The 16,136-nt window shown below is 36.1% G+C and overlaps 1 protein-coding gene across 1 annotated transcript in view; it reads left to right on the forward strand.

The window, feature by feature from the left end:
• LOC121328998 (copine-9-like) overlaps window positions 1-16,136 on the forward strand; it is a 105,328-nt gene that overhangs the window by 74,803 nt on the left and 14,389 nt on the right. Inside the window, exons 10-15 of the mRNA XM_041274160.1 lie at window positions 132-207; window positions 978-1,031; window positions 1,763-1,824; window positions 4,455-4,501; window positions 5,544-5,725; window positions 9,404-9,531. Of these exons, the coding sequence (XP_041130094.1) occupies window positions 132-207; window positions 978-1,031; window positions 1,763-1,824; window positions 4,455-4,501; window positions 5,544-5,725; window positions 9,404-9,531 (549 nt within the window). The remainder of the gene's footprint in view (window positions 1-131; window positions 208-977; window positions 1,032-1,762; window positions 1,825-4,454; window positions 4,502-5,543; window positions 5,726-9,403; window positions 9,532-16,136) is intronic.

The following is a 16,136-nucleotide window of genomic DNA, read 5'->3' on the forward strand; positions in this document are numbered from 1 at the left end:
GGTTTCCAATTGGCAGTCACAAGACATGCACTTTAATAATTTTATCAGCCTGTAAATGAATGTTCCACATTTCATTTTGTCTTCTTTCCCCTTCTTCCTCTTCCTTCTCTTCCCTCCTCCCTCTGCCTCAGTCATGACTTTATTGGCGAGTTCACCACAAGCTACAGGGAGCTGTCTCGTGGACAGAACCAGTTTAATGTCTATGAGGTAATGTTGTTATAATTGTTTTATTTTCTTTGTTAGTCACACATTGATTAATTAGTGAATCTCTTCTAGCTCTGACAATCAGACTGGAATGTTTCCTTAGAATCGCCCAGAGCAAAATCTCCAAATTTTAATAAAAACTAAAGAAACTTCGGGATAGATTTAATAAGCCCTGAATCTGGTGCAAAGATTGCTACACTGTTTCCAGTTTGCTGTTATTACTGTTTCAAAATTAGGAAGAAAAAAAACAACTCAGTATGTTTGTTTAGAAGTCTTATACATATAGCTGAGTTTACTATGTTGAGAAAAATCTGTCCTGTTAGTATTGAATACTAAGAGTAGAAAGCTGTAGTTATAGCAATGATGTAACTTTTAACATACCTTTTAAAGGTGCATTTTCTTTAAAAACTATATGATTTAAATTAACTAGATCCAGATAGTATGAGATATAAAGCTTATGTTCTGTAAAAACAAAGTGATTTTAGAAACGTGGGTGAAGAACTGAAGCACAGGGTATAATGTATTTCATTAGAGAGAGAAAGAGAGATAGGCGAGACAGGTGATAACGAATGCAAACAGGAATCATTTTAATATCATGGCCTGAGGTTATCCAAGATGAAGTCAGCTTTATCTCTGCTGACTTTCCAAACTGTTTTGTTATACCAATTAAAATGAATGTACTGCATGCATGAAGAGTATAAAAACGTCTCACTGACAGAAGTAAACACATTATCATTATAAACCTGCCTTTGGGGTGTTTTGTATTTGTTTAGGTTTTAAATCCAAAGAAAAAGGGAAAGAAGAAAAAATATATCAATTCTGGCACAGTAAGTGGTAATAAAATACTATCTTACATATTAGGGATTTATATATCTATTCATAATTTATTTATTTATTTATTTATTTATTTTTGTGGTTTTTATTATGACAGGCCATTTCAGATATCATGCTTATTATCTTTGAGTGTAAAAACGAACAGGTCACATTGTCAATTCTTATGTGGAAATTCAACATCAATGCAAAGTGACAGATGACAGGACAGTACATACATGCTCCAGCAGAATGATTAGACTGAGAGGAAAAGCTAATAGTTATTATTACATCTGAGCCCATCAAGTTTGTCATTGAAATGCCTAATAATGGGGCTTCAGAATCTGTCATTAGTCACTAAAGCTAAAAGAACACAAACATTCTTTTTTGTCAGAAACAGTGGCTTGAAACCTGGTTCCAGGAGATGGGGAGATCTAGTTTGAGGCAACTTTGCTGTTCAAAACCTGTCTCCCCTAGTGTGCCATGCAGTGGCCTGAAACCTAGTCTCTTGAAACCAAGTTCCAAGCCTCAAAGTGGCTTCATTTTACCTCAGCTTAACAGCAGCTTGGTTTCAAGCAGCCTATATATTTTTTAAATCCTAGTAAATCAATTTAAATGCATTGTTCGCGCCAAACTGATATGAGCTGACTTTGAAATGGTCTTCTTCTTCTTCTTCTTCTTCTTCTTCTTCTTCTTCTTCTTCTTCTTCTTCTTCTTCTTCTTCTTCTTCTTCTTCCTCCTCCTCAAGGTAACACTGCTGTCATTCAAAGTGGAATCTGAATACACGTTTGTGGATTACATCAGAGGAGGGTAAGGAGAATGTTAGTCAGGTGATAATGAGGTTTCGGGTTGGTGGTTATCATGAGATAACCCAGTGTTGTGAGTGTGCAGTACAGCTGGATTTCCCTTGTAGAGGGACGATACCTCGTCATCACAGACCCCCTGGTGTTGCAGTTACAGTCAAACCTGTATTGCAGACAACCATAATATGCACCCGATATATTCTTGATATTTTTCACCAGTAACACAGTATTAACACAATTTAACCACACATTTCACACTCGATATTCATATTTTACATGAACACAGTTAAAGAGTCAGTTTTATTTTTCTTATTACAGTTATTACAATATGTTTTTTTGTTTAGTTTTTAGATAGCTTTCAGTTCAGGAGGTGTTCTTCAGATCCAGTAGCCTGCAGTTTATTGCACTGTGTTTGCTTTTTTTTTCTCTACACAGCTGAAGAAGGGCTTTTGTCTGAAACATCTTGAAATAAATAATTTTTTTAAGTCATTTTGAACCTTTTTGTGTAAATGTTTTCATTTTTCATGTTTGTGAAGAAGAAACGTAAATGATAAACTGAAAGCTCATTCTTTTCATAATTAACTACAATGTTTTGGCTGCCGCCTTCAGTCGACATGGCAGCATGTTTAAGTTTGAAAGTTGTGCAGTGACTTACAGGTGAGTGTTCTAAGAACACGATGACATTGACAGTTCTGACGCGGAGTTCCAATCCTAAAATAATGCATAATGTCTTCCAGGTTGAGCTCATGGGGAAATAAAGTCCCAAGTCTGTGAATCCAGAAGTTGTTCCTTTTATCTAACATGTTAGAATTGTACACTTCATCTATTTGAAGAATCTGCATATCACCAAGGCTATGGTTTTGAGAATTGAAGTGCTTTGCAACAGGTTGATCCATTTTTTTTATTTATGGCAGACTTAAGGTTTCTGAAACGAATGTGGAGGTCATTGGGGTTTCTACCCACATACTGTTTCTTGCACTCCGGACGTTTGCATTATATAACTTAGGTGACATTGGTAGATTTACAGAACATACTGTTCTGTACTGTAGGTTCGACTTCTTATATATATAAAGACTGATCTAGCTTGCTTTACTTTTGTCTATGGCGGTTAACTAGAACTTGTGAGCAGACCCTCTTTAACAAAAAGCATGTGTTAAAAGGTTTCCCCAGCATGTGTTAAAAGGTTTATCTGTGGGTGAGCCATTACCTCGCCAAATACTGTACATACCAGCTGCCCATAGCGTGCCAGTGCCACTACTTACTTGTAAGACAGGAAAATGCTGATAAATCAGAGTTTCGAGCTAATAATAGATTTGTGAAGGCCAAATTGCAGAATATATATAAGTCTACAGGTTAGTTTGGTTTAGTGTAAAATGGAACATTATTGTGAGACATGCTTTCAAATATGTGTGGTGTTCATGATAATTACATAGTCATTAATCCTTCACAAATATATGTTTTATTCATATGCATTTAATATGAATTTTGTAGGAAATCATAAATTAGTTAATAGAGAAAAAGAACACACTGTTTTTTTAATTTGCAGATTTTACATTGTTGCATTGTTACAGTATCAGTAAATTGGTGGAAGACGCTATCTCTGCCGTGGGCAGCGAAAAAGATAAAAATAAGTACAAATAACCTGAAACAACCAGCCGCTTCAACAAGATGCCTTTCTCATTCACTTAAAAAAGACATTCTGTTTCAAGAGCTGGAGACCACTTAGTTCATGTGGCTAATATGCAAATCCGGGTTCTGGCTCAACCCTAATCCATAGCCCCTGTGCTTATAATCCCAAACTAATTCCAAGGTGGGTTTGGTTATTTTATAAAATAAACAAATAAATAAATAAAAACCATGAAATCCCCATGTCTGTCCCACCACTAGAAACAACTGATCTATTTAATGCATGTACTGGACATATAGAGGCAGCAATATTGATGCCACCAGATTCTTAGTACTAGTATGTTTTTGTGCTTATTTCCACTGTATTTAATTCAGGTCCACTATGATCTCTGTTAATGTATTGATGATTCTGTTAGTTGTGTTTACATGGAGGCAACCATGTGCCATTAATTTAATTTAACTCAGTTTTGTCATTTAATCAAGTGGCATGTCAATCAATTTCACATTTCATCTTTACAGTTTCGCTAGATTGAGTGGAATAGATTACCAGGAATGAAATTGCTGAGCTGAGGTTGTTGCTGTATTTCCATTCTGCTAGAGCTTGAAAACCACTTTGAATCCTGACCTTCAATCTCCTCAAGTTTCTGTCAGGGGAATCATCTTCTGTGCACGAGATGTGATGGCCAAATAATCACTGCTAGTTCCCACAGCTGTTTATTTATTTATGTATTTATTTATTTATTTAAATGTAATTCCTGAACACTCTTTTATATAGTTCAGCTGGGACCAGCACTGTATTAACATTTTCAATGCCACAGTACTGTATACGGTGTTTGTCACTTGGTGTGTCCTAACAAATGCAACTTTATATTGCTGCATTAAAATCTTAGTCTAAGTATTTTACAACCCAAGAGATGTACGAATATTACTGTTTTCACAATATCTTATTGCACTATAGTATTTTGTAACACATGGGTTGTGCACATGAGTTTGCTCTCTTTTTTTATGTAGGACTCAACTGAACTTCACTGTGGCAATAGACTTTACAGCATCCAATGGTAAGTGTACATAATGTATGTTCATTAGATGCATATTCCTCCAGCAGAGCGATGTGTTGAGACTACTGTCTTACTAGACCCCAAACTAGATCCAGGATATGTTATATTCTGTGACTCTGGCTTACATCATATATGAAGTTTTGTGACCTTATCCTAGATCGTAGTGGTCATTAAACGCTACGCAATTTGGCACATATTGACTCTCACATGTTGCCAGCATAAGAGTGAGTGGAAGGGCAGGGGTTGTTCAGATTAGGATTGGGGGACCTTTGCAGGGCTAGGAGGGGAAGCTCTCCTGGTGCCTGCTAGTGCCGCTGTTCATCACCTGTCAAAGGAAATACATTTAAAAATAATCCATTACATGTTTAAATCCACTCCTTAGTAAGGAAACAAATTTGATTTCTGCAAAATGAGTGCTCACAATGCCAATTGCTATGTTAGTAAGTTTCCATGTATTGATTCCAATATTAAAGTTACACACATATAAGTTAAACATGTATCATTAGACAGAAGAAATGTAGCACCCAGTTACAAACCGAAATCATGTAATGATTGGTTATCTAATATTCTGTGAGAAAGCGCAGGTACAGCGATGGTCTGTCTTCTGGAGAGGATTTAGGTAGCTCACTTCTCACTTGCAATCTGAAGTGGCTGTCTTAAATATCGTGCCTAACCATGTGTGTGTGTTATGAAGGGAAAAAAGGTATATGATTTATTAATGTTTAAATGTATTGTATAGGTTATATAGGTTAAGATTCCTCTGCCGTAGTGTAACAGAACTTTGTGAACTTTGCTTACACTCTATTTTCCTATCTTGGCGTGAGTTACAATGTTGTTTTGGACACAGAATATACATCTCTTCTACACAAAGTAAAATGCACCCCACTTTATTAATTCCTTGTTTTTCTGTGTCCTGGGTTGGATGAGTTGGAAAACACCCTCCCCCATTGTTTACTTTTCAGATGTGCTGAGCCTCAGTGTTCTCAAGTGTGCTTACAATATTCATTTAACCTTCACTGATCCCTACACCTTATTCCACAAGGTAACCCATCCCAGCCAACCTCTTTGCACTACATGAACCCCTATCAGATGAACGCCTATGCCATGGCTCTGAAAGCAGTGGGAGAGATCATTCAGGACTACGACAGCGATAAACTCTTCCCAGCATATGGATTCGGGGCCAAGCTACCGCCAGATGGAAAAATTTCCCATGAGTTCCCATTGGTAGGATAACCTTTAAATGATCCCTTTCCTGTTTTATCCCTTAATGCGGGTGTTGGAACATTTTATTTAGGTATAAATGAATTTTTGGTCTTAGAATACAACTTACAGAATGGGTTAAAGATTAAGCCAGATTCTGGTTACATTCCTACTTAGATAGTACGAACTAGAAATAAAACAGGTTTTCTTAGAAAATTACAGTTAATTTTATGAGGGTTATAAAAAACAACTACTTCAAAGATAAAGTGGATTGAACCACATGCTTTGAAGCTAGGGTTAGGACAAATGGGCAATTAACCAAGTGAGAAGAGATTTGTGTCTTTCTGATTGGTTTAAGGAAAAATCATGATATCGTTGATTACTGCATTTAAGCTGAAAATACTGAAATGTTCTTTGTATTGCTCTGATCCGTGCTTGGAAAGAGGATACCTGCAAACTGTTGTCACCATGTAACCTTTAAGATGTCTGGTTGTAACTTTGCAACTCAGAACTTTATTCTTCAATAAACTATACTTATCTAAAAGCCAAAAGAAGACGCTTACGACTTCTATTTTTCTTTTATTCGCCTCCTTTTAAAATCAACAGCAGGAATCAGTCTTTAAATCTTTCGTTCATGAACCATATACAAGGACAGGTTAAAAAAAGAGGAATTATAGGTGGATTACACTGAAGTTTACCAAATCCTAAATGCTTGAGGTAGAACCACACTCACCTTTTTAAACTCCCCTTTCAGCCTTCAATTTTCTGCTACAGTGGCAGTTAGTTATTTTTTTTTCCTGTGGCATATTTTCAAACTATTAAATAAACAATGATGGCACTGTATAATCAAAAATGAAAGTTTACATTTTGCTTCCCAAGTAAAACCAGATCAGAGAACTTTCACTTACCTTCAGTTCTCCTGAGCTGTTGTGGAGACTACTTTGGTGGGGGAAAAATTGGACAATCTAAATTTGGGAGAAAACTGTGGGTAAAATAATTAGGCACTGTAAATTTATTCTTAGTTTGTTAATTTCTCATTGTGCAACATTAACATGAAATTACAGAGAAGACTTTTTAGAAATATGGCCCATATCACGAGGGGTATGGTATGTGTCATTTTTAATGCTATAATTTAACAGTGGGCTACACCATCTGTTCTGTACTTGGATCTTTTTCAGGATGGTTGCCCAGTTCCAGATTTCTATTTGTAAGTTCGTCACACCAGCAAAGGTCAGAATCCATGATGACAGCAAATCACACAACATCAGCAACACTATTTATTTTCATTATCCTGATGTTTTACTCAATAGTGTCAGTCTCAGCAAGAATTGACTCGAAGCCCATTTCTCACAAGAGCACTCACTTGCTTTGAGCTGTGATAAGTGGAAGATCTGGCTGCAGAGCTCCTTTGAGTGGCTCCTGGTTTAGTGATCTTGATTAAAACATTAGGAGAATAAGAAAGTCTGCACTCCAGAGGGGTCATTCCTTTTAAAATGACTTCCAAGTTGTGCTGTTTTTTTTTCTCTTTCCCTTCTCAAGTACTGCACAGTATCTCTAGGGAGATTCTGCTGCTGTTCATGACCTTTGAATAAACGATGAGCCCCCACAGAATGCTACACTTCAGAAAGTTTTTTGCATAAACAGAAATGTCAGTAGGGAGAGTGGTACTGGACCTTGTAATGCTTAAGAACTTCAGGTTCCTCAAAAGAAGTTAAAATGCCAGTCAGAAACATCTTTACAAAATGAAAAAAAAAATGCTTACAGAAAATGTGTAATGGTTTTCAAACTATGTGACACCACTATATCCCTGTAGCCAGTATGGACAGCAAGGGTACAAGCAATACTTAGTGGAAAGACACTATTCAATGACAGAAACTACTTTGAGAACGGGGACACTATATGGAAATTGGAAGCATGTATATTTCCTTTTCACCTGTTCCACAAGGCTTTCAGTTGCTGTAGCTAACAAAATAATGACCTACCTTGCCAAAAAAGTACTATAGTATACTATAGTGGTACTATGGTATACTGTAATAGTACTAAAGCAATTTTTAGCAGGGTATCACCTATCATTTTGTCCCATTTGCTATATAGGTCTTTAATGTGCAATTTTAATAAGAAACACATTATAACAAGCATGCATTTTCATTTTGAAACATCTGGTATTGAGCTCCTTTGAGGTAACAAGTTCTCAGTTTGCTTAACCTACTTTAAAAAAAAGTATTTTACACTTCCTAGGTCATATCACCTCAGCAGTGTCTTTGCGGTTAAAGCAAGTTACTGGCTGCAAAGCATGTCAGTCAATCAGGGAAGCAGCTTGTTGGTTAATAACAGCAAAGAAGGTGTTTAAGAGTATTTTGTAACAATCGTAAGTCGCCCTGTATATGGGCATCTGCTAATAAATAAAGAAGAAGAAGAAGAATATTAAGAGGTGGGGACACTCTCTGGGTGAAATGATTAAGGCAGTGTAAGACTGCCTGTTAAGGAAGGGTGCGAACAGAGGTTGTATTAATCTCATGTAAAACCCGATAATGAAAATCTAGATTTCTTATATCATATGTTTCTTTCAAAACTGTACGACAGCAAGACCAATGCAATCCCAATGTGTTGTGAGTGTATCAGCCTATATGTCGTATGAGAGATGCTTATCCAAATATGTATGCAGGCTGTGTCCACTATCTAGCTTACTCTTTACTCTCACTGTCTCCAGGGAGTTAATAGACAGAACCAGGATGATTCACTAATGATACTAATTAGGATTGTTGATAATGGAAATGAGTTACACATCTTTAAAAGCTCACTGTGTTTACAAACTGATAGCTATGGTGTGTGAGGTAACACTGTTTGAATTTTTAATTTACATAACTGAGATGTTACTCACGCTGTCAGGATTGTTTTTTGACTGTGGCAGTTGATGAATGAATTTAATTCATACTGATGAGGCATCATATGCAACAAACAAGAAATAATGACTACTTGGGAAGTTAAGTGGGGTTTCTCTTTCTAACCTGGGTTTAAAATATCACAGAAAGAAGTTGCAATTCACTGAATATTCAGTGATGAAAGGAGATTTCCCTAATTTAAAATTTAGTACAGGTAGTACTAAAGAAAATGTAATAAAAAATAAAAGACTTTAAAGGTTTTATTTTATATTATCTACATTTTCTTAAAATTACATGTTATTTTAAAACCCTGTTGTGTGTGTCTGCTAGCATCCTCCATTGCAACTATTATTTACCAGACTTACTAACTGGTCTTGAAAACATATCCTTTTTAAACCTACAGTAGAGTTAACTACGGTCTCCTCCAAAGCTGGGATTTTTGTACAGTGATTTTCCATTTACTAACAGAAAGGTGCTACAGTGGCACAGAGGGGATGGGGTTGCAGTTGCCAGTGCTCTAAAAGAGATGATGGAAAATAAATACATTAAATTTTTTTTTAAAAAACTTGGGATATCATTATAATGCAGTAAATTCAGTCAAGAAATCATATCAGAACCATTAGCAGATCACAGCATTACAAGCAATGACAAACACAATGTTTTGATCGTAATTGCAATGGATTATCAGTGTGTATTGTATAAGTTCATATCGTTAATGTCACTAATGTCTCAGTAAATGTTACTATGGTGTAACTGCATGTGGTCAGTGTTCCTGTATTATGAATTGTGTCAGATTTTCCTTTGCTGTTGGTCTTTTCAGAATGCAGACTATGAGAACCCAAACTGTGTGGGAATAGAAGGGGTGCTAGAAGCCTATTTCCAGAGCCTCCGAACAGTGAAATTGTACGGGCCCACAAACTTCGCCCCGGTTATTAACCAAGTTGCAAGGTAAGCGTGACGTGTGAGCTGCGCTGAATACAAATTATTGTATAGCTAAATGCATTATCTGTAATAATGATTTTGAAAAAAAAAAATCAGCGCTTAAAACAAATGTTCTACTATTGAATTTTATTTTGAAGTGCTTGAGCTAAGTAGTTTTTATGAAGGTGTTCAAATTGAAATAAGGCATTACAGATAGTTCCACGGTAGAGCGCATGACCTACAAAAAAAACAGATGTCAGTGTGATCAAAAAATCATGGAAGGCTTGATGCAGTTAAGCTCTGACCGTGGCAATCACTCAATACAAACAGGAAGCACAGATTACAAGTACACAGGTACTGCAGCAGACAGTATAAAAAAAGCAAAAACTATAAAAATGAAATGAAATGAAAACATTCCTGACCAAAGTAAAACAAATAATATACAAATTGTCCTCAACCATTCTCGTGTGTTATGTAAAAAGAAAGGGGAAACTACAGTGAGTCAATGCAATAGTGTGGGTCAGGTATAATATCACTGCCTATATCGACTGTTGTACGGCATATTGGGGTCTGTGGCAAAGTGCCCGCCCCTGTGTGTACACGGGATATAAACGGGTCTGTGTAACACAAGTGTTTAAAATGTATATTTGTATTTAGGCACGAGGTTATTTCACAGCACTTCACGTGCAAGTAAAAAGTAATACTATATGAGCACAGGGAATTGCACTTTATTAATTCACGTGCAGTTGTACTGTGACTCCAATTGAATGATTGATTAGATCGAGTCTTGGTACAGCTGCATAAAAGCTGCATGTTTTCATTCACTCTGGGTTGTGTGTTCGGTGAGTGGAGAACAGGATTGGAGACAGAGGTAATAATAATAATAATAATAATAATAATAATAATAATAGTAATAATAATAGTAGTTAAAAATATCTGCTCACCGTGTTTGGTCTGTATAGTCCGTTTTGTTTGTCTTTTTTTTTTTTGATGAAAGTGCTGTGTCCTGCATTTTTGTTTGTCTTGCAACCTTTTATTATCTGACCGTCTGTTCATTTATTAAATGCTGAGCGGTACCAACTCCACCCAACTCTACCTCTCTGTCATTTATTTCCTGGTTCTTGTTTCTGGTCTGAAGTAACCCACTCCAGCTGTCTTTGTGACAGGGTCTAATAAATGTATTTAAACAATGGGGAATTTAAACACAGCCACTGTTTAGATATTCATTTAGCAAGAAACCTATTATTTTACTTATTGTTGGAGAAATAGTTTTTCTCAATGTCCCCTACTGTTTAATTGTTTAAACAATGCCATCATTTTGATCCGCTACTGTTTAGATCACTTGAATAGACCCCAGTGTGTAGTGGTTTTTCTAATCAGAAGAAACCAGCTGCACCGGGCCTCTGCTGATGCTCTAGTTAGTTATGGATATGAACCTCTCCTACATTAGCACTGACACTGAGGTGTGGGAAAGTCAAGTCAACCTAACAAACATGTGAGACTATGATTGCGTGTTTTTAAAGTGTTAGATAATACGATAACTGAAAGGCTTTCAACAGACTGTATAACTATATTCACAGAAAGCCAGTCAGTAGTGCATGTTTCCAAAGTAACGATAGCTACTGTCAAAGACTGTAATTCAGCATCCACTTAGAACAGGATGTGGAAAAGAAAGTACAGCAGCAACACAAAATAATAACACAGGCTAGATAGCTCAATCTTTTGATAGCCAGAGGATACTATGTTATATCATGTGCAATGTACTCTAACAATGTGCCTTATTGGTGGAATCAAACTTAATAACAGCTTTGAACAACCTGTCAATCCATGTCCAACTGGCATTGCAGCTCAGCATGGGGGACTTTCAGCTGTAAAGGCAACATGCCATTTCACAGGGGGGACTCCTCTTGTTGTAGCAGCGGTTTACCAAGGAGAAAAGGGTTAGAAAGGGGAGGTTTTGCTGAGAGAAGAACAGTAAAAACTAAAACATGTAATTTCCCCCCACCCAGTATTTATTAATATTTACTTATAAACTAAAGCAGCTGACAGAGATACAAGTTATTATAATTGTATTTATATATACTCCTTCAATATTGTTACCCTATTGATATCTTCAGTACCATTTTCACAGCTTCCATAATAATAATAATAATAATAATAATAATAATAATAATAATAATAATAATAATATTATATTATTATTATTATTATTATTATTATTATTATTATTATTATTATTATTATTATTATTATTAATATATGACAAATTAATAATATGCATACAAAATCTAATATCACTTCTTAATAATTCATAATAATCCTTCTCTATCTTTTGATAAACACTATCCTCATATTGGTTCTCCATCACTTTTTATATGTCTGCTTTTTAAAAGAAGTTGGAGATCTTGTCCCTCAGCACTATTGACATTCTGTGTTGTGTCCTGTGTGCTCACTCAACCTGCCCTGAGAACCATTCTCACTGACACCTGGCTGAGCCTTATTGCAGAGGGAGGGGAGGACAATCATTGTAACAGCACAGTGCTAATCAAGAACGGTGTTCAGAATAGGAGTAGAACGACTACTAATTTGGTCAAATAGTCGAGTTGTCACTTTAAAAAGAAAAGATATCAATAAGCCATGTTTTTTTTTTTTTTTTTTTTTTTTTTTAACTATTTATTAATTTTCTAAATATTTATATGATAATGGATTGCAAATACAACTCATCTTCCTTCCATCTGAAAGCAGGCACTACACAGTTACTATATAATCATGGGACGTGGGATTAGTCTAGTGTCACTTTTCTATTTCACTAGTCGACTAGTCAGTGCTACCACTAGTTCAACATGGAGTTCTTATAGACTAACATTGAGGAGTAGGGAGGGAGGGCTTACCTTCAGAAATATTTCAACTACATGGTGTTGTAGGAATGGAGCAGGGTAAGAAACACTGAAGGTAACAAGCATACAGAACATGGATTTAATAGTTTTCTATACATTCAGATGGTTTAAAAGGTGCAAGCCTTTGCTAGACCCCTAGAAACACAGTTTTTTAAATCAGCTGAGACAGTAATTCGGAAATTGGAAGACAAACTGAATTCCTGTGACTTGCAGCATTGTTATATACCACAGGGTTGTCAAAACTCAGCTGACATGCTCCCTGTAGTCTCCTTCACTCTCCTGTCTCACAAAGAAGGCTACTCGCATTCCCTTGTGTGCTGATATTATGCTTCTCAAAGGTTTCATAATGTGAAAAAAAAAAACATGTTGACATTCACCATGTATTAAAAAGAAGAGGAAAGAAAGACACTACAGTAAAGCCTGTCACATCTGATTTAATTGGTTCCAGGGGTCATTGGATAAGTGAAAATATATCTCTGAGGGAATCGTGATACCACATTGTTGTTATTTTATTAATATCAAGGCATTATATATTAACAAATTCAGCTACAACAGTGTGTACCAAGTGTGGTACTGCACATCTATGCATAGAAAATCAGTAAAAATTATTGTAAAAAATGTGCAGTGTTAAAAACAAAGCACTATAACACAGTATTTGAACATTACAAAGCAGCATTCCAAAAATAGTTATTACTGTACTTCTTAATCCATGGTAAAGTAATCGGACAGTTTATTTATGCATTGTTTTGGGGGTTTTTTGCACCGAAAGTGTGAATTAACGCGAGACATAAACATAAAAAAACTATAAAAAAAGAAGCAAGCAACCAAACAGCTTTGAAGGTTGCGACGTTGTAAAGAAATACTGTTTCCGCTTTAACGGTACAGTCATTGTATTAACCCCGAGCTTTCGAGTTGTGTTTTAAGTGAACTTGGTGGCAGCTAGCATGTAAAAGGTGCCAATCGATTCAACTTTTCTGGGTCTGCAGCAATACCCCTCTCATCTTTTCTAGCGCCTGGTTTTTATCTGCAACTGAATCTATTTTTTCCTGCTAAGAGCTGAATTTACAGTTTTAGACCCATAATAAAATGTGCATTTATCAGTTTCCACCTGTACCGTTCAGTTGGTAGCACCATGTGCAAACGTGCCAGAGGTCCCTCCATTAATAAAGGGTATCGTGTCTTACACGATTGGATGTGATAGGTTCTACTGTAATTATTTGTTCCTACCTAGAGCATCCATAGGTTCAGGTTTAGTTCTGTTACCTGTAAAACAGTGAAATATTGTAATAGGAGAAACTGCCTTAAACCTAGTCAGTGTGTTCATCTGTTAAGTAGGATATCTCTTGAATAATGCACTGTATGTTCACATACTATAACAGGTACTCGCTTGACGCTTCAGGATTGCAGGCCATCTGTCATAATTCAAAACAACAAAAAACTGACCTCATTTTTTCTGACCAGAAAAATATCTTTGGTTTCTGGAACAAAATGGGCAAAATAACAAGGGAATTGCACTTACTTGCTATGGTTCATTTTGTGGTACATGTGGCCGAAACTGCACGAGAAATGACACCACACACAAAACGTATTCATCTGAAGCAGAGCACTGAGCTCCCGAGCCAGATCTCGTTAACAGCCTCTTGGCTGGTAGATATGTAATCAGCGGTGCCAGGGCTCCAATCTTCCCCTGATTGTCCTCTTTATGGGATTCTTGTGCTCCTGGTCTTCCTCTGCTATGTGGCTTTGAATTCCAGTAATGGAAGTGCTGATATGGATTAAGTGCTGGTTATCTAAATGGCCAGTGCTGTCGGAAATTATATAGCTAAAGGCGTTCTGGTTTAAATGATAAATCTGAGTCAAAAGCACTCAATTATTGGACTTCTATTTTCAGTCAAACCTTCTGACTCTTGTTATATTGTGCAACACATAAACTGGCCTAAACTTTTTTTTTTTTTTTTTTTTTTTGCTGTTTTAGGTTCAACTTTTTTAGTTCTTAATAATAATAATAATAATAATAATAATAATAATAAAGTAATACTGGTTTTACCCAAAGTGGAAAATGGGTTTTCCACAAGGTCCTCTTATGTAATAATATATATATATATATAATAGAGATATATATATGTATATATATATATTATATATATATATCTATGTACAATCATACCACACACCCATATATATATCAGATATATATATATATATATATATATATATATAATATATATATAGAAAAATTTTTAAAACCATTGACCACTGATTCCAAGGTTAAATATACAGTATATGTGTGTGTGTGTGTGTGCAAGTCTAGATTTCAGCTAGTATTGTAATGTTGTTGAAACTGACACCCTAGGATCCTTCAAGAACCTGCTCAATGCGATTCTGGGATCAATAAGCTACCAACAACCAAATGAGCAAGATGGGCTGAATGGCCTCATCTCGTTTGTAAACTTTCTTATGTTCTTATGTTCTAGTCTTTTACCCCTTTATAAACCAACCAAAACAGACTTCTCGTCTAACTTTGTTATTTAATTTATTGAATTTGTCTCTTTTAGTATTTCTAAATGCTTCACCATAGTAGTATAGTCTGTAGTGTTCCCATGCTGGTTGCATGGGAAATCCCTCAACACCAAGGTGCGCTACCTCTGAAAAGGATTGAGAACCTCCACAGCCTATGTATGTCTAGGGAAGCAAAGCCTCTACCAGCATACTTATGCATACAGCATAATTGCTCATTAAAATGTTTCCACTATTTATCTATTCCGAGATACCAAGGGAAAATGAGTGATATAATCCCAACCCTAATCTAGCTGTAAATCATTTTTTGTTTCCGTAATTTGTCTGTACTGTATGTTTCCATTTTCACAATTCATTGCATATTTGGCCCTCAGTGACTCATATAATCCATTGAAGTGATTTGAGAGATTTATTTCTACCAGCCTGCAATCCTAACTTGGGCTGAGAGTCCCAGTTCAGTGTAGTTTGATGAAAATAAATGACACTGATTTTAAAAGGCATAAGAAAACTGAAAATAAACATTGTTGCTATTGTAGTACATGTACGTGTATTGCATGTTTGGCTGCCTTGAATAAAAGATGTATCGATTTTGTAGAAGACAGCATTTCATTTTGTAAACCTGTGTTAAACTACCTGAGATTTTATTAATCAAGGATTACAGAAGATGTCACTCACAAATATGGATTTCCTAAGTAATTGAAACTAGTCACAAGGCATTAATGACCAAGATAGTATGTATGCATATCAAGCAGTAGCAAGAAATAAAGATCTTATACACAGTGGTTAAATAGTGACATATATGCCACAGATAAAGCATGGACTGGATTGCAGGTAGCAGCAGTAAATCCCAGGGAAAAGGGTGACACGGTTGCACATCTTGTGTAAGGGTGTTTAAAAATGGATTTCTCACTCACAGAAATAAACAGTCTTTATATGAACAGGGCCCTTGAGGGCTCCAGTGTTTTGAAAGGTGAAATGGCCATAACTGGTCTCCCCAGTTCTGTTCCAGGGGACAGGCCATTGTCCTGCCCACTGGGAAGGTTAGTTAGTTAATTCCTAACTGGAGGCACTCTCTTGCGGTCTCTCCGGTTGCTGTTAACTGTACATGCGCTCTTATTTACCACCTGTTCCATGAAGTCCATTTGCATTCTACAGCTATGGCCAAAGCTTTGCATTACCCTATAGCATAAAAAAAATTGTCTCTTCATAAAGTCAAAT

The sequence above is a fragment of the Polyodon spathula genome, chromosome 16 (assembly GCF_017654505.1).
Source record: "Polyodon spathula isolate WHYD16114869_AA chromosome 16, ASM1765450v1, whole genome shotgun sequence".
Lineage (NCBI taxonomy): Eukaryota > Metazoa > Chordata > Actinopteri > Acipenseriformes > Polyodontidae > Polyodon > Polyodon spathula.